The sequence below is a fragment of the Herpailurus yagouaroundi genome, unplaced genomic scaffold, assembly GCF_014898765.1.
Source record: "Herpailurus yagouaroundi ecotype Mexico unplaced genomic scaffold, PumYag 140, whole genome shotgun sequence".
Taxonomy (NCBI): Eukaryota; Metazoa; Chordata; class Mammalia; order Carnivora; family Felidae; genus Herpailurus; species Herpailurus yagouaroundi.
Genome location: NW_024412395.1, coordinates 47,533,567 through 47,553,817, shown reverse-complemented (window position 1 = coordinate 47,553,817; position 20,251 = coordinate 47,533,567). Strand labels below are relative to the sequence as shown.

Genomic DNA, 20,251 nt, shown 5'->3' with positions numbered 1-20,251 from the left:
TGAAGCTGTCCCAGATGCACCACAACAAATACCTGAACATAAATGTATGTTGTAGGCAGGCAGCTAATTTAACAAATTAAATCTCCCCAGAGATTGTATTCACTATGCAATTTTGTGTGTTTTCTGTACTTGAAAATCCTAAAATTATCCCAAGTTATCCCTAAACTTTTATTTAGGGACAGATAAAGACTTTTAAAATATTAGTATTAATTTCTCATAGAACAAAATTTGACGCCACAAGGTTTTCAATTTCTAAATTATGTTATATATAATAACTTCTTGCAGAAACTTTTCTCTACTTGGAAAAGAACATTCCTCTACAAACTACAGTTTTAGTAAAGTTTGTGCTTTTTCCATTTGGATCCACGTGTCTTTGGGAAGTATCATTTTTAGCAGTGACAGCCATTAAAACTCAGTATCTCAATCAATTGAATTATGTAACAACTGAATTTCTGTATCACAAAGTGTTAAATCAAGATTTAAATAATGACAGCTATTCAACCATTTTTCTCAGTATTATTAATACATAAAATGAAACTTTGCTTACAATATTAAAAAATTATTCAATATTTTGGTGGAGGTATATTGATACTGGTAAGATTAACATAAATATTGTATTCTGAAGAACCTATAAAACAATATTTAAATGCTTGCGTTTTCTATTTATGCTTGAAATGAATACCTTGTATTAAGCACCCAATCTTTCATTATGACTATGATTACACCAAACCAAGAAGGAAAGCATAGAAAAAGATAAAATTGAAAAAGTTTATTGTATTAATTTTAGATTAAACTTATGACTAGTTAATTTGCAACATTTTATTATCTTTTTCACTGGACACAATACGTTGTGAACTCTTGGTAGAAGGTAGGGTAAAAAGATTGCAATTGAGCAGGTAAAATTTTTCAGTTGGGCATAGGCCTTAAAATACCCCCAAAACTTTTAGGAACTCTTTTGGTTGCTGGCACAGCCTGTATCAAGTAGTCCTTATTAAATGTATAAGCTTAAAAATTTTAATATGTGGATTTGAGACAGTTTTGCAAATCACTTCTTATTGACTGCTGCAGTTTCACAGGTAAAATTTTCACTGTGTTCAGATTTTTTTTTTTAACTTTTCAGGCTATAACCAATTTCAGCGTAACTTACTTTCCCTTCTTAAAAACTGGTTTGCCCATTATACACTAAAGAAAGAGATAAAGAATCATTTCCCATAGATTTCATTATCTTTTATTCAACTTTCCTTTTTAACATACTATTGTTAAATCTTAGCAGTAAGATTTTATCCATTTCATAACTATCATTTAAATTATAAGTTGCACTTTATCATTAAATCAGTCCTTTGGAAATTAATTTAATGTAAGGTCTGCAAAAGCCAAAATCCAAATTAATCAAATGATGAAGGGTTTATTTGTATAAGGAAGGTGACAATGCAGATAATTCAGTTAGACAAACATTTTAACATATTTAAAATTGCTTCATTATTGAAGCAGCCTGTTTAGAGGTGCTGTTATCATGGGTTACTGGGCTTCATCCTTAGCAGGGCTTTTGCTACCCCCTGACATCTATGTCCCACCTCTCTGGTAGTAATTACTATCTAAAAATTATTAAAGCTACCCAGAGTCTACCCCTTCATCAAACAGGGCTGATATCTAGCATCCCAGCTCATGTACGGTGTCCTTATGTATAGAACAATAAACAAATGCTTTGAGAAAGGCCAAGCTAATACATGTGGACAAGGGCAGTGATTCTTTATGTGGAAACCAGATTATCCACTCAATCTGTCCTTTAAATTAAAGAGTTTTCAGGCCAATAAAAGTTGTTGTCTTGAGGGAGTGTCCCCAAACAGCCAACAATTGGCTTATAACAAAGAGGGAAGATGGAAAAGAAAATTATGCAGGCCCTTTCAAATAGTTAAAAGAAAGGTCTTCAAACTGAGGATTAAAGACCAACTCTGAAGACCAACTCTGAAGGAAGCCAGCCAGATTCTTGTGCTGAAGTAACCCTTACAAACTTTGTTCGGTTCACATTCCTACTTGCCTCTAACACCATCCATCCTTATCTTCAAATGCACATTGTGTGAGGAAGGAAAAACATTGTGGCATTTTGGAACAAATCACATTGTGCAAGCAGAACAACCTGATAAGAGAAATATTGTTATCAGGAAGGAGTTTTCCCCAAGGCAAGGCACATCTATTGCCTTAACACTGGGCTGACATCCAGCAAGTCTTCCAGTGTAAGCCATTCAAAGTGCAATACAAATGAAACATTCTGGAGGACTGGAATCCTTAAAAAGTAACATTGCAAGCTTAGGACACATGACTAAGCTGTGTGTTTAGGACACATGACTAAGCTATGTGTTTAAAATGTCCTTCTTTTGCATTTTCATATTTTGAGACTTTCTATGGTTGCCATTACATTGTTTTCTAGTCTTACATTTTCTTCCATAATTGGGTTATTTCAGTATCGAGGAATAGTCTTAAATTCTGAATTAGTTTGCTCTGATTAAAGTTGGAATAATTATGAATATTTCTTTTGATGTTTGATGACCAGTTTTGTCTTATGACTTGAAAATCTGAGATCAGCAGAGTGGCCTTCATTAAAACAGTGGATCACACATATACACAATACTCCTGGCATAGATAAAGCGCTTAATGGTGGAAATGTCCCTAGAAAAAAAGTTTTTCAGGAAAAATGTCACTAGAAAAAAACTATTACTCATATTGGGGATGTGGATTTTATTCTATTCCTGAATGAGCTGGAATATGCAAATATCAGTAGGCCAGTGACTTACTTCCCTAAGGTTTAACTGAGGTACAATAAATAAAGTGCCATTTATATCTATATACAAAGTCTAGTTTCTTTCTTATTAATATACAGAATAAACAAAGCAAGTCTACTATAAAAATGGCTGCAGAACCTATTCTTTATGTTATATTTTAAAGTACAGTGGTATCCATAAAAGAAATATATGTGTAAGCCACACTAAAACCCTCTGTGATCTTCTAAAAAGACAATGTCAGTGAGCTTATGGAAATGTCATTGCTGATGGTGTATTTTCAGATGGCATATGCCCACATATTTTTATCTTCTTTGCCCTAGTTTAAATTGTGCACATTATATAATGTTCGAAAGTTCTACTAAAATTGTTAAAGTAGTTTATTCCACAGTCAGTGGTATTATAGTAATAACTAAAGAAATAGTAGCAACCATCTCATGAACATTCCTGATGCATGGAAGCATTTCCAGACCCTCTGATGTTTTAATCCTTCAGCAGTCCAAGGTAAGAACTAAAAACTAAAATAACAATGCTGTCAGAATACAGTCACAGAATTTTCCATACCATCTTAGCTCTGGTCCAGTGGTCTTCAAAACATGATTTCAGGCAGTGTTCCTTTTGTTTGTTTATTTACTTTAGCTATGTGGCAGGGCACATTTAGCTTATGAACAAAACTTTTTTTTTTTTCCTTATGGTTCTTTTTTCCACAGTTTTTTATTTCATAGCTTGGATTAATTTTGCACCATTTGGCTATACATTGAAATTCTTCACCTACTCTTTATTACAGAAAACTTCTTTCTTCTCATGTTCTTCTTAAAATTACAGATGACTCACTAGTACCATGGAAGAAAATATCCTTTGTGACAGGGTACTGGAAATAGAATGAAGTATTTTAGATCTGTGGTGAAAATGGATGTTTATTAATTATGGAATGTAGAAATGTGTGCGTTTAAAAACATATTCTTTCCTTTATTATTTTATGGGCCATTTATGAATACCTTATCCTCCCTTTTTATCAGCTCTTTTTAAAAAGATTCCTACTTCCTCTTCATTGGAGCTGCATGAAGAGTCATATATGAACTTGTGATTTCAAATAAATGCCTAGTCTGTTGTTGCTGCAGGAGTTTTAAATTGTTATATTGGGTAGAGAGAGTTGTTTGCTTTGTTTTTAACTGAAATCAGGGAGTTTTCTTGTAAAAGTAATTGAATGGAAAATCAGAAAAGTAGATGGTAAGTAAAAGCTTATGATTCCATAAATCGTCCTATGGACAGCCCCCCAATTAATGTATTTTTTTTGGCACATCATTAGGTCTTTTAGAATTAGCAGTCATCCAAGGCTCTCTCTTACATCCAAGGCACTCTCGTTGACTTCCAAATCTTTCTCCTCCTCATCCATTATTTCTTCCTTATGCCCCGTTCTTCTTTGTCACCTCCCCATCTCTGTCTCAGAAACAATCCCAGATGATGGTGGTAGTAAAATAATGGCTAGCATTTATTAAGTACCAGCTATATTAGTAAGAAACTCTTCAACTGAGAGTGATAAAAATCTAACAGAAACTAGTTTTTGAAAACAAAGAAGCTAACTAATTAATCAATCAATAAATGTATTTGTGGGGTAAATCTCATGTTAATATCAAAGGATCCAGCACCTGAAAGAACAATGTCAGGACTCAGTTCTTTTTTATTTTTGGCTCTACTTTTTCCTATGCTGGCTGCATTCACAGGCTGGCTCTTCCCACAAGATGGCAGAAATAGCCACCAGTGGCACCAAGCTAACAGCTTACAGCCTAATAACCCCAAGAAAAAGAGCTCACTTTTCTTCAAAAGCTCTAGCAGAAGTCCTGGAATTGGCTGTAGTTAGTTCACATGACCTCCTCTGAATCAATTCCTGTAGCCTAGGGTATGTGATGGTCTCATTGACCAGGTTACTGCCACATGTTGACCTAAGGGGTGGTCAACATGCTAAGGGGTGGGTCAGCTCCACCCAAGCCATATGGGCAGGCAGTGGAGAGGTGTTCTCTCAAAGGAAGAGGTGTAGACCACAGAAGAAGGCGTGCCAGGCAGGCAAAAATAATGGCTCTGTACTCTATGCACTATGTATCAGGATATTTTAAACCCCATGTCCTTCCCAGATAACCCTTGTCTTTATTTTAAAATAATGAAACTGAGGTGAAGTAATTTGCCTAAGATCACAAAAGCTATTAAGTAACAGACACTAGATTTAAAACAGATCTGTCAGCTTCCGTGGCCCATTGCCATGCTGCCTCTGGTTTGTAGTCTTTGCACTGATAATACCAGTGGAAAAGAGAAGTCTGTTATGAAATACATACAAGCCCATCACTGCTGTTCCTGCCCCTCTACTCATGCCACTTTGCAAGCTGGACTCCTCATCTCTTCAGTTGGCAGTATTTCCCAAACCTGACTTGTCACTTCACTGTTTCTTCTCAATCAGGGGCATCCCCTGCCTTGGTAAAAACCAAAATTTTGAGATACAGTAGGTTTGGATCAAGTTCAAAAATAATTAGACAATTATATTTCCCACCAGATAATATAGGGTGATAAATACTTTTTATTTTTTTTCCAAAGAGGACAGATTCAGGAAACTTAAATTATGTGCCTCTATAATCAGTAGGAAGAGAATAAGATGTGGTTGGGGAGGTGGGCCAGGGTTAGAAAAAAGTACTTTGTAGTGCATATTAAAGAGTTTGAAGTTTAAGGGCAAAATGAATTCTAAGTAGGCTTTGGGTAGAGGAGTCACATGGTCCACTTTATGTTTTTAAAGATAAAGTTGGTAGTCTTTTTTAAAAAAAAATTTTGTAATGTTTACTTATTTTTGAGAGAGAGAGAGAGCACAAGCAGGGGAGGGGCAGAGAGAGAGGGAGACACAGAATCCGGAGCAGGCTCCAGGCTCTGAGCTGTCAGCACAGAACCCGTTGCGGGGTTCGAAGTCATGAACTGTGAGATCATGACCTGAGCTGAAGCCAGATGCTTAACCAACTGAGTCACCCAGGTACCCCAATCAAGTTGGGAGTCTTGATGGAGGTTTAGTCTAGATGTTTTACAATGAAGACAGAATAATAGGTGGGAGCTGAATCTATTTTGGAGGTGCCCAAGTGTCAGACAAGAATAAGCTGATGGCGTTGTTTTCTGAATATGAAATTTGGGAGGAAAGATGGAGCAACAAACTTCCAATGTAAAAATTGATCTTGCTTTCAAATGCTCAAGTGTTAGTATATGTACGTATTTGAGAACCAGACAAACACACACTTTTAACCCTTTAATTCTTGTATTTATATGGCACTTTAGAATTGATTATGGGCACTCACATCTTTTCTATTCAGACGTAGAAATCAGCAGGGAACAGTTTGCTCATAGTTCTCACATAGCAAGTCTGCGATAAAACTGGACCTCAAATTAGTCCCCTCTAGTCAAAGAAAAATTGAGCATATAATAAGGTACCACAGCCACGGTATAGGCTAAAGATACGGGCTGGGAAATATTTGACCCCCAGATTTTATTTGCGCCTGTTATAGTTTTTCTTCTCTGAGGCAGAAGCAGAGGCAGCTGTAACCTGGCTGATAAGAGCCCAGCTGGGCATCTCCTGTAGGGTCAACTCCTGCACTGGCCCCACCCCCATTATTCCATCGAGCTAAAGCCAAGGGACAAGCAATTTTACAGACTCTTTCCTGGGTACAAATTCTTCTGTTTTGCATGGGCTTAAAGCAGAGATTTTTTTTAAAAAACTGAGTGACTGTGACATATTGAGCCCACAGATAGATTTTGCTAGACTCATGCAATAATGTTTATTTTGAATTAGTTTCCAAGATGTATAAACCAAGAGATTACACACACACATTCATGCATACATGCATGCATTTATAATCATGCATATTTAGGATTTCTCTTATAATATGTGGCATCACTGATTCGCACATCAAAAATTGATAGGGACCTCCCACCACCCAGCCTCAGTGGGCATTTTGGCTTGTGATCCCTGGCTTAAAGACCACATGTGTAATCAGGTGAAGGCCAGATATTGAAGCTTGGGTGGGCCACAGGTGGACAGGTGCCACAGGCTATTCTTTAAGCTGATTATCCGTAGCCTAAAGGGAAAAATAGAATAAGACCAGGAGTGACAAAAATTTCTTTTAATGTTTACCTATTTTTGAGAGAGGGAGAGACAGAGCTTCAGAGGGGGAGGGGCGAAGGGAAGGGAAGACATGGAATCTGGAGCAGGATTCAGGCTCTGATCTGTCAGCACAGAGTCCGACTGGGGCTTGCACTCACGAACTGTGAGATCATGACCTGAGCCAAAGTTGGGCCCTTAACTTACTGAGCCACCCAGGCACCCCGAGAAAAAAATTTTTTAATATTACATGCTCCCTTCAGTCAGGTGGTAAACCTGTATGAAAGCTTCCCCTTCCCCAGTGAGCCAGAAAAGGAGGGAAATCTTGGCCTGAATCTACAGGTTATCACAAAATAGACAGAGAAGTAAGATCGTTTAGAACACCCGCAAGAGAAAAAGAACAATTAGATGTCATGGCGTTGATCCAGATGAGAAATGTTCCCATTTCTGCACACTAATAGAAATCTCTTGACTTTCTATGAAGTTCTTTATACCCCAAACTTCTGAAACGTATCTCCTCTGCCACATAGTTCTCTTTCTAGAACCCCTTCTCAAATCAGCAGCTTAGAACTATAAGAAGGTTGATTCCACTTCTGGCGGAAGATAGAGCCAAGGGGTGACGGCTAGTTGCAGCCCAACTTGGAATTCTTTCGCCATTTGCAGAGTCACATTTTCTTATACACAGTGATAAAGTTTCACAGTACCATTAATACAGAATTCCATTTCATTAAGAGTTACATCGGCTTTTGAGTGTATGTAAATATACATGTATATGTGTCTATGTATGTATATGTATATATTCTTCTGTGGGAAAATATATTCCAAGTTTCAAATAATTGTTTTCCAAGTATATTTTTGGAGCACAGTATATATACAAGTTGAAATTGCTTGTTTTAAATTTTGAAGCTAACGCATAAATTTAATCAACCAATCGTGTTTTCTACATTTTCTCTTGTTCATGATCATTGCTAACCTTCCTCTGTTACTTTTGCCACTGTGTTTATTTTAAGGGCAGGCAAATGCTGTATATTTAGAGGCAGTCCTGTTATTTGGTAATTTTTTGATAATGTTTAGATAAATATGAAATTGGACCTTAAATTTGAACTATTTATTTTAAGTAACATGGCCCCTAGATTGAAAGAAAAGATAGTGGACATCTTCAGAAAAAGAGACTGGAGGGGTGCCTGGGCAGCTCAGTCAAACATCTGACTCTTGACTTCAGCTAAGGTCATGGTCTCATAGTTCGTGGGTTCGAGCCCAGTGTCGAGCTCGGTGCTGACAGTGCAGTGCCTACTTGAGATTCTGTCTCCCTCTCTCTCTGCCCCTCCCCCTCTTGCTCTCTATCTCTCACTCAAAATAAATTAAAATAATAAACTTTGAAAAGAAAAGAAAAGAAAAGAAAAGAAAAGAAAAGAAAAGAAAAGAAAAGAAAAGAAAAAAGAAAAGGAGACTGGAAAAATATGGCTTGTTAAATTCAATGTCCACCTTGGATAAAAAATTATAAACAAATCAACTATCTAAAAACTCATTGCCAAGTAGTATTCCATTGTGTATATAAACCACAATTTCTTTATCCATTCATCAGTTGATGGATATTTAACTCTTTCCATAATTTGGCTGTTGTTGAAAGCGCTGCTATAAACATTGGGGTACAAGTGCCCCTATGCATCAGTACTCCTGTATCCCTTGGGTAAATTCCTAGCAGTGCTATTGCTGGGTCATAGTGTAGATCCTGAGAAACTTAACAGAAGACCATGGGGGAGGGAAAGAAAAAAAAAAAGTTAGAGAGGACAAGAGCCAAACCATAAGAAACTCTTAAAAACTGAGAATAGGGGCACCTGGGTGTCTCAGTTGGTTAAGCAGCCGACTTCAGCTTAGGTCATGATCTCATAGTTTGTGAGTTTAAGCCCCGCATCAGGCTCTGTGCTGACAGCTCAGAACCTGGAGCCTGCCTTGGATTCTATGTCTCCTTCTCTCTCTGCCCCTTCCCTGATCATTCTCTCTCTCTCTCTCTCTCTCTCTCTCTCTCTCTCTCTCTGTCTCTATCTCTCTCAAAAATAAACATTAAAATTTTTTTAAAAAATGAGAATGAGGGTTTATGGGGGGGTGGGAGGTAACTGAAAGTGGGTGATGGGCATTGAGGAGGGCACCTGTTAGGAGGAGCACTGGGTGTTGTATGGAAACCAATTTGACAATAAATTTCATGTTAAAATACAATAAAATAAAAACTCAGAAACAAAATCACTAGATAGTAACAAGCACTGATTCATAAATAGCAATTCCTACCAAATTGTTATAATTGTTATTATTATATATTGTTATTATAGGTCAGGGGGAAGGATTTTAACGCATGTGTACAACATAATCATTGACAATTCGGGCAATTTTAAAAATTACCTGTTAACAAACACAGATTCACAGCCCTGCTATTGAAGAATCACCTGAGTTATTTACTAAAAATACACAATACTAGGCATCAGAATCTCTACTGAACTGGAATCACAACAACTTTGTGAGCTAAGTATATTTATTCCCATTTTTCAAATGAGACAAAGGAGTCACGGAAATGAAGTAACTTGTCTAGGATCCCACTGCTGGAAGGCTACGGAGCCACACTTGAGCCAGACGTCTGACTCCAGAGTCTACACTCTTAATAACTACTTAAGTTTAAAAAAAAAATCTGGGGCGCCTGGGTGGCGCAGTCGGTTAAGCGTCCGACTTCAGCCAGGTCACGATCTCGCGGTCCGTGAGTTTGAGCCCCGCATCGGGCTCTGGGCTGATGGCTCAGAGCCTGGAGCCTGTTTCCGATTCTGTGTCTCCCTCTCTCTCTGCCCCTACCCGTTCATGCCCTGTCTCTCTCTGTCCCAAAAATAAATAAACGTTGAAGAAAAAAAATTTTAAAAAAAAATCTACTTATATTTTCTTACTGTTACTTTCCAGATTGTCAAGCTGTTAAATAGCAGGGTGTTTGCCTGTTTTTCTTAGTTTGCCTTTAAAATCAGAATTGAGAGGTGCCTGGGTGGCTCAGTCGGTTAAGTCCAGCTTCGGCTCAGGTCATGATCTTGCAGTCCGTGGGTTCGAGGCCCATGTCGGGCTCTGTGCTGACAGCTCAGAGCCTGGACCCTGTTTCAGATTCTGTGTCTCCCTCTTTCTCTGACCCTCCCCTGTTCATGCTCTCTCTCTGTCTCAAAAATAAATAAATGTTAAAAAAATTTTTTTAAATAAAATAAAATAAAATAAAACAAAATCAGAATTGATTTTTACCTTGCTGAAGAGAGTCTGAACTAGCACTACAATGCATGGTTTACATCTAGGTCTGTGCTGCCAAATGCAGTAGACATTGCCCCAGTGTGGGTCTAGTGCTTTAAATGTGGTAAGTACAGACTTCAAAGACTTAGAATTGGTATGAAAAGAAGGATGTAAAATATCTCAAGTTTTCTAATATTGGTTGCACAAAATGATAATATAATGGCTATATTAGGTTAAAAATTATTAATTTCACCTGCTTATTTACTTTTTAAAAATACAGCTATCAGAATATTTAAAATCACGTATGGACTCAAATTTGTAATTCACGTAATATTTCTAATGGACAGCTTTGCTCTACATAAATTATCCTTCTAGACTTTCTTCTATTAGCTGAGATAGTTGAACATTCACTACTATATATACTTCGTGGGGTCCTGACTTACATGTCTTTGTTTTCTGTGTAAACTCTAGCACAGAGCTTTGCAAGTATTGTGCTAATTAGTTAATATACATTATTTGCACTGGAATAAACTAAGTTAATAGTTGGACCTAAAACTAGTTCCATACTACCGTCCAGGTGTTTGCAATGCTCATAATATTAACACCTTATCGTATAGGGGCTCAATAAATGTTACTGAGTTTGGTAACTATATATGAAAAGCTAAGTGATAATTATGACCAGCATCTAATGTATGAAGAGTTAGACTCATATAAATGTATCTTTAAAGTGATATTTCATATATAGAATTTCATTCCTGAACCAGTCAAAATGTTATGTTTTGAAATATGTTCTGAGGCACAAAATCAAATTTTCTACAGTCTTGGGTTGTAAAGAGAAGCCTGTTTCAAACTAGATGCTACTTATCAGCCTTTTCTCCTCCACCACCAATTTTGAACTTTTTCTTTGGTTTTGAAGTCACTTCATGCAGTGAATGTTATCCTGAGGAGTTGTAGTAATGAAATTTTTATTGAACTAATTAGATTTAAAAGATGCTAAGGTATTTTACTATAATAAGCCATATAATACATTCTTTTTAAAAATCAGTACCAAAAAATACATTTAGAAATGATTAGGAGGGTAAATTTTATGTTATGTTATTATTGGTAAATGCCTTAAGAAACACTGAGTCAGAATCCTTCATTATGTTATTTATGCTATTGTATGTTGTTACTTTATTTTTTTTTTTTTTTGTCTGAACACTGCTAATTGCTCTCAAATATATCTAATTTTTGGAATGCAATTCCATTCACGTTCACGGATCCTAAATTCTTCAGGGGCTTTGAGCTTTTCCTCCATACTAAAAAAGCACTACATGAGATGAGCAGTCAATTGGGATTAGAATTCAATGTGTCAGCTAACTCAGAAATCCCAATACAGAATTTAGCACTCCCAGTCAACAGATACTCTCCAAGGAGCTTGGCTTCCAAAAATCAATTATTGGATTGTGTCCATCTAGCTCAAGAGCAGGTCTTATGGTGGCTGTTTTTATTTCCTATTACCAATAGATGATAAGATTTATTTTAAGAATAAATGGTTAAAAAATAACTTTGAAAAAAGTACTAGTTCTATTGAATGATTTTGCATTCTATAGGATTAATTTTCAAGATATTCGAATTGGGAAAGCTGAAATCACTATAAAGAAATGTAGTGTCTTAAGAATTTTAGAAAGAAATGAAATACGCACCCATTTAAGACTTTCATTCAAGTCAGATGTTTAAGATATTAACAAAATAAACCAATTCTCTTGACCAAATACCTTATGTATGATAAAATTGCAGGTAAGTATCAGGTAAAAGGTAGATGACACCATTGAATGTCCTCTCTAAAGGATTCTAACGGTCCTGTAAAAGTGACTGTTTGTCTGCATGGTGTACATTAAAAGCTGCAACATTGGAATAATTCATTATGACAAATAACAGAAGTAGGCAATAGAGTTTAAATGGTTTATACTTTTATACTTGTATGTTGTGTTCCTGTCTTACAGACTTTTATAGTATTGAATAAAGGGAAGGCCATCTTCCGGTTCAGTGCCACCTCTGCCCTGTACATTTTAACTCCCTTCAATCCTCTTAGGAAAATAGCTATTAAGATTTTGGTACATTCATATCCTTTTGAAGTGATCAATAGTAACTATGTGTGTAATCTATAAGTGCTTTGTAGCTAAATATAAAATTAGCTTGGGAAATGTCCATGTTCTGTGGCTTTTATTACTCTCATTTTGTATCTTTTGTCATATAAGCCTTATTCTTACAGTTTATTGGTCATAGAGATGTCACTGAAACTTACAAAGTCTTTAACATTATATATATGCATATATATATATGCATATATATATTTATCTTTCAAATATATATACCTAGCCTTTAACACTTTATATACAGATATATATATCTTCCTAAAAATACTTGTATGGATCGAGTCTTACAAATCTAATTTTAGATGGCCGTATGTATCTTTACCATCTTTACCACAAAATTTGTGATTATGTAGAATTTACAATAAGTAATGATATAATAACAGAGAAATATATTTCTAGAGCCAAGTTTAGACATACCTATTAGATAAAGCATTTTAGTTTACCTTAGAATAAACCTTTAAGTATATTTTCTATGGGAGAATTTCAGGCAGCTTTGGCCAATACTTAGTTAATTCTTGAAGTTTCCAAATGAAATTCACGAGGAAATACGGAAATATTGGCTGAATTTCAAATGTAAGTCATTGAATTATGACTCTGTCATGTAAAACGGATTGCTTAGTAACGACTCTGGAAGTTAATGAAAGAAGCTGAGATTGTATTACCAAACGATCTTTAGGGATTTGACTTTGCAATTTCCAATGGTGTTAAAAAGGACTCCAACTAAATTTAGGTATTCATATCATTTGCAAAAACTTTATTTCTGATTATGTCTCATTTGATGGCTTTGGTGATGATAAATGTAGAAATACTGTTGTAATTTTCATAAATGCATGATACCTGATTTTTAAAAAAAAAAAGATGATAAAACTGAAAAGGCCATTTCTACTTTTAACCTGATGGCAAGAGGTTATAAATATGCCATTTTTAATTATTAGAAGATTTGAAACAAATAATATGTTCAAGGTTGTTATGTTTATGGAGGTTACCTTATCCTAGTTTGTATTCCTAGTGCCATCATGTGGTCATTTGATGAACACTTCCTTTTTCACTTCTGGAAAATTTTTATTTGGGCAGTTAACTGTAGTGGAAAGAATATTGGATATGAAGGCAGGACACTTGTGTTCTAGTCCTCAGCCAAGTTATCTAATTTCCCTAGAGCTTGGGCCTTATTTCTTTGATTTCTGAAATATAGTGATTAGACTAGTTGTTTTTTTCAAGGTCCCCTTCAGCTCTGTTATGTCTTAGTCATTTGTTTTAGCTAACACTTGGATCATATTTACTAATATATAGGCCTGTTCCAAGAACCTTCCACATTTTAACAAATTTCATCTGCACCTGAAACCGGCCAAGTCTACACTTGATTAGCTACCTTGTATGAAAGTCACTGGAGACATAAGATTCCGTGGCAAGAGTGGCTGAGTGAATTGCCCAAGATCACTTTTATGTTGAATTTTAATTACATTCATGTCACATTAAGTCCTGGCCTTTGGGGATTTTCACTTCTACTTGTATTCAGTGCTGCTGAACTTGTTCAAACTCGGTCAAAATAGAGCAACCTGACCCAGGACCATGCTGTACTCTGACTACGTGGGGTTTTTTTACATAAAAAAAAATATATATATATAATATGTACTTAATAAATTACAGTATTGCTTATATGTGCCTTCCTTAACAATTTGCTATTTTAGGCACCTGAATTAATTCAAATCAGGCTTTTCTGCCCAAAAACTGTACCACTCCACTTTGCACAGCTTTCCCACTAAACTCCTCTGGGAGGCAAATATATTGGTTCAGTAATAGTATCAAAACAATACTTTATACTTACATAAACATTATACATTATCTCACTTAATCTATACAACACACTGTACACTATCTCACTTAATCTATAGTACTACTCTGAGGGTTGATATTATTACCCACATTTTGCAAATGACAAAACTGAAATTTAAAGAAATTAGATAATTACCCACAGTGTATTAGTCACTGTATCCTGGCTAAACTGCAGTTTAATCTTTCAATGTTTGTTTTATATAATATAATATGTAGATTTGGATTTTCTTTTGCGTGTTCCTTAACAATAATCTACATTATTCAGCATGCTAATTATGTGCACTATTTTGACGAACTGTGTGTTTATGACAATGAGTAATCCTCCTGACTGGACAAAGAATGTAGAGTAAGTTCAATTTATGTTGAAACCACCTACTATGTGTATGTGTGTGTTATAGATATGACTATATAGATATGTAGACATATAGACATGTATATTTATATCTATATATAGATACAGATTTTGAAACCATGCCTCAGTGTACCTTCTCAATAAAACTGAAGAATATTTTTATTAAAGCCATCTCTAGGCACAAGTACAAAGCAGGAAGACAAATGACATTTGCTTTCAGGCCTGCTGGTGTTGTTGGATCTAATATCTGTCTTTCACCTGTATTTGATGGTTATCAGAAGGCCAATATTCTCAGACACTCACCATATTTCCTTTAGGATCTACAGTGGCCAAAGCAAATGTGATGAAAGCAATTGCAGAAGAGAGCCAATATGGTAAACCTTGACTCCAATTAAATTTCCAGATGAATTCACTGAGTTCAGAATTTACAAGGGAATGTCACGCATGCCGTGAGAAGACAATGTTGATCCTCATTGGGTTTTCATTTCCATCAGGCACATCTACTTCTTGTCAGGCCTAAATCAGTTTCAAGTGCTGTCATCAAAAAATTCGCTGAAAAAAAAATCCCCAAATTTGGGGTTTTACAACTTGAAAATTCCATTTAAACTGAGGGTTAAACTAACTGAAGTGAAAGGGTAGTGTTTGTGGAAACTAAAAGCATTACTAACTGCACTGATGACCCTGTTCTGGGTTACCTCTACGGCAGAGAGGCTGGATTTGTGTTAATTTCTGCTGGGGCTCTTCATCCTGCCCAGGTTGTAACCTCTTTTGCTCTGTGGCTGTTGACCCTGAAAACAACAACCATGAGGGTATTCCCAAGAGCCTCTTCTCTACCTGGACACTTCCAGGTTGGAGCTAATTATAAGAGAAACAGAGATCCAAACAGGATGTAATAAAATTTATATATAAAGAATTCCTAAGGTGTTGAAGTTAACATGTTAGACCCATAGGTCTTCGGTCCCACTGGTTTCTGTGATTTTATTCTCTAACTTCTGAGTAGAAGGTTAAAACTTTGGAAACATGTACATTTCTGAATTAGCCCAACATTTTATTCTAAATTAAATTTTTACCTCATAAGACCCTAGAATTATCCTATCGGATGTTAACAAAATCCTTTTTCCAAGCTAGTGAACTGTCTTATCTTCTAGAAAGGGAAAATCACAAGACTTGCTAATTTGTCAATGTTCTCTCATTCATTAAACATGATTGAAATTAGTTTTTTACTTTCTAAAGGAATATCATTTTATGCTTCTGCAATAGTATTGATTGGCTACTCCATTACATGAATGTACTGGATAATTCTCAGGAGGTTCTATTCACTTATGTCAATACCAAGACATTTCAGGCAGTAGCCACATAGACTTCATACAGCTTGTATTTCTCACTCCGCTTTTAGGACCCTCAAAAAACAACTCTTCGTATGGGAGGGAAGGAATTTAAATTTAGGGATATGTTTTATTTTCATGAAAATAACATCCACCTACTTAGATTCCCTTTTTTAATGTTCATCTCTTCCACTGACAGAGTGATAAGAAATTGATATGCTATAAAAGAAAATTATTGCTTTATCAAGTCTTTTTTGGATGCTTGCCTCCAGGTACACCTTCACAGGAATATATACTTTTGAATCACTTATAAAAATTATTGCAAGGGGTTTCTGTTTAGAAGATTTTACTTTCCTTCGGGACCCATGGAACTGGCTCGACTTCACTGTCATTACATTTGCGTAAGTGCCTTTTTGAATCTTCAAGGCAGAATATGGTTGGGCTTTCTATGAGTGCTTATGTTTTTAAAGACTAAGCTTGCTTTAACCGAAAAATATTTTGGTGTGATGTATACGTTTAAGCTCCTGATTTTGTTTAGCACAACAGAGGTCCAAGTGACATTTCACTTGGGCACACAGCCTCTGCAGTGGTTGAAGTTACAATTTCCACATGTAAGAAATATGTCAGCAGATTTCATACATGCCACTTGTTCAACAGACACACAAGTCCTTCCCACATGCACACAATTTGAAGGCACAGGTGTATTCAGAATACATCTGTGAAAATGGCTTTTAAAAATTAGAGTCAGAAACCACTCTGTTGGCTGCACAAATTTTCACTGAGCTTACCCGTGTTACGTATTCTCTCTGTCTTCTTTTATTAGTTTGGTAGAATAATATAACTATCTCTGAGCATCCAAAATTTCTGACAGATCAAACTAATAGAAAAAATGAGGTCCTTAATATATTATGTATTTAATATAGTAAATTATTATTTCATCAGCAAATTGATCTTTAAGACTTATGAGCAGACACATTCTGTCTCTTCCTATTCCTCACCTGATCCCATTTCTTCTTCTCCTCTTTCCCTTTATGATTTTCTTCATCTCATTACCCTCTACATAAACCTTCTTATCCTCATCTCCCATCCAGATACACTTGGTAATATGCACAATTTCTTCATCCCTGTCCTTGTTTTTTCTTGTGGTAAACTTTCCCAAGGAAGAAGAGATTCAGAAAAGGAATCGAAGGCCATTCGGAAGTAGGTGAAATATGTGTGGAGGATGGTGGCCCATGCCCACTTGCCCTCAGCGTTCCTTCAGGAGCTGACTTCTTGGCCTCCTACAGGCACAGAGAGGTAGATAGGATCAGAAGTAGGAATGACATACTGAGGTCTCCAAATGCTGCCTGTCTCATCTTTAATTCCATGTCTAGTCCAGATGAGCCAACTCTTCACCATTCCCTTGGGCCACCGTTCAAAAGACAGCATATTGGGACAACTGTTTTTTGAAAACAAAGTAGCAATAACAGCAGATCATAAGATCTTGTTCTGAACTTGCCTAACTTTCACTTAGGAGTTACACTAGGAAAACCTTTTCATGTACAGATAGTAAGGCAATCTGCCTTTTCCTGCCTAAATTTCTCTTAGGTGATTTCACATAGTTCATTCTAACTGAAACCCTAAAACAACAGCCAAGATTTAATTTTCTATTGATTTAATTCTCCTCAGTTACACAAGATGTTGATTATATTGCTAGCCAACATAGCAACAGGATTATACACTTTATGAAGTTTACGTACAGCAAACGGCCTTAAATGATGTGAGTAAAGAAAACCATAGCAATTGACTCTAATTTCTAAACTGCTACATACGATATTATCATTTAGAATCACCAAGAAGGTCTTTATAAAAGACCCAAGCAAATAATATAAATCCTGCCTAAATCTTGAATAACTCTGATTTAATTCTACAGGTATGTAACAGAATTTGTAAGCCTAGGCAATTTTTCAGCTCTTCGAACTTTCAGAGTCTTGAGAGCTTTGAAAACTATTTCTGTAACTACAGGTAAGGAGTGATTGGTGTGAACCATAAGGCTCCTTGTACCTACAGCTCTTTCTTTGTATCCTGTTATTGTGTCTGTGTGTGAACTCCCTATTACAGATACGTGACAGAGTTCGTGGACCTGGGCAATGTCTCAGCGTTGAGAACATTCAGAGTTCTCCGAGCCCTGAAAACAATTTCAGTCATTCCAGGTGAGAGCTAGGTTAAATACCCGGGGCCGATCCATCATGTCTTTTCAGCAACATCTTCTTTGCTTGACAGTCAACATTACAGAAATTCAGGAGTCATAATAAAATAATCAAAATCATTATCAAAATCAAGTGTTTTATAAGAAATGATTCTTATTATGTGGACATAAGTTTTTATGTTTTTTCACTTTTTATCAGCGTAGGAGTTTAGCATGAGATAATGCAGTATATAGTCCATGTGTGATTTGCCCTTAGAGATGTCATGTATTTTTCTCTCCATTGTCAGTTGTACCAGGGACTGGGTCCCAACTGAATGTACCGATTTGTAATTTCTTGTTCATTGTAGGTATTGATGATGTTGTATGTACAATGTAAATCCTAATAATGCTTTAAAAGGCAAGGAAATAAGATAATGAAGAATAGCATGAGTCTGTACGGAGGATTTATTATCTTCAAGTCCAATTATATCCTAAACCTCCTCCCGAGTTATAGCAAAACTTTTCCTACTTATAAATAGGCATTGTAAAATATGTATTCAGGTAACTTGTTTTAAAATGGATAACTAACCCTAATGAAAGTATGGGGTGAGTTTCATTAGCAAAATGGAGAAATACAAAACCCTTCATGAAGACCATAAACCTCCCATTATTCTCTCTCGACATAATGGAAGATGATCTTCATTTCGTTGTTTGGATCTTTATGTTTCTGGAGTTCATTTCCTTAGCACTTCAGCCTCCCAGGAAGTGTTGTTCTTCCACTGGCATTGCAATTATTTTCAAATTTATGCATTGAATCTATGTTTTCAAGAAAACTGTGTGGGCCTTTTGTTATTTCCAATGTTCTAAGTCTTCATAGTCATAGCCTTCTTTCTTTAAGGCCTGAAGACCATCGTGGGGGCCCTGATCCAGTCAGTGAAGAAGCTCTCCGATGTCATGATCCTGACTGTGTTCTGTCTGAGCGTGTTTGCACTGATTGGGCTGCAGCTGTTCATGGGCAACCTGCGGAATAAATGTGTGCAATGGCCTCCTACCAATGCTTCCCTGGAGGAACACACTATAGAGAAGAATGTAACCATGAATTACAATGGCACACTTGTCAATGAAACTCACACTGAGTTTGACTGGAAATCATATATTCAAGATTCAAGTAAGAATTATTGTTATGTAGATTTATTTTTTCATTGTTGACCTGCCTTCCACCAAGGCATGAAAGATTTTTCTTAAAATGATTGCATAGCAGGTTGTGATCTCGTAATCACCTGACCATTGGTTTGCACATACCTTTAATTATTTTATTGATAACTATTCTAATTTTGACTCCAAGTGCCATTTTCTGTTATATCATTATATGGGAGACTAAAGAATTCAGCTGCAAAGAAAGTAAGTAAAATTTTCTCTTTTATTTGGTTTTAGTATTTGCCAGTAGCAATGTTACAAGAGCAGAGACAGAACATGATTCACAGGAAAAAGGAATGTCCTTTTTAAAGAAAAATATTAAATATATGAAACTTAGACTTTAGATGGGTGTTTATTATTTGAAGGAGATGAGTAATACTTAACAAAAAAAATCAAAGAAAGAAAATCTTAGTGATTGGTTGTGTGGAACAAGTAGACTTAGTCATAAAAATTACTGGTAGTTGGATAATTCTTAAAGTAATGACAGCATAATTTTAAAAACAAATCAGTATCTTTTTATAATTGTAGATATATAAAATACCTTGATTCATACAGATTAACTCTTTCATGACATTAGTGATATGCCAACAAGTAATTTGCACATGTTGGAAACCTCTAGGTTAAGAATTTGTGTGCCAAAGCAATACATAAAATTGTTCTTTATTCACTCATATGATGCCAATAAGTCTACTGCTGTCATCAACTCCCTGAAATCTGTTATTTTTTTCTCTTGGCTAAGATCAAGGAACTGACTATGAAGATGTCATTTAAGGTTTATTCTCTAGTGAATATGTACTTGGACTCCATTTCTCTTAGAGTCAAAGTAAAAGGAATCATAAATATCAGATTTATTTTCAGCTCTAAAAATCCATACTTACCATTTTGCCTAACGATAATCCATTTGTTGAATAGATTGTTTTAAATCAAATGCAAATACAAATACATGGGAGAAGGGAAGGGGGAAAATAGTTTCAAATAGAGAGGGAGGCAAACCATAAGAGACTCTTAAATACAGACAACAAACTGAGGGCTGTTGGGGGGACAGGGGAGAGGGGAAAATGGGTGATGGGCATTGAGGAGGGCACTT

The 20,251-nt window shown here is 35.9% G+C and overlaps 1 protein-coding gene across 6 annotated transcripts in view; it reads left to right on the top strand.

Annotated features, from left to right (window-relative positions):
* LOC121030645 (sodium channel protein type 1 subunit alpha) overlaps window positions 1–20,251 on the top strand; it is a 150,800-nt gene that overhangs the window by 67,196 nt on the left and 63,353 nt on the right. For all 6 annotated transcript variants that reach the window (XM_040475263.1, XM_040475268.1, XM_040475262.1 and 3 more), the window contains exons 3-7: window positions 12,138–12,256; window positions 14,380–14,469; window positions 16,073–16,201; window positions 17,901–17,992; window positions 18,866–19,135. In XM_040475263.1, coding sequence (XP_040331197.1) covers window positions 12,138–12,256; window positions 14,380–14,469; window positions 16,073–16,201; window positions 17,901–17,992; window positions 18,866–19,135 — 700 coding nt within the window. The remainder of the gene's footprint in view (window positions 1–12,137; window positions 12,257–14,379; window positions 14,470–16,072; window positions 16,202–17,900; window positions 17,993–18,865; window positions 19,136–20,251) is intronic.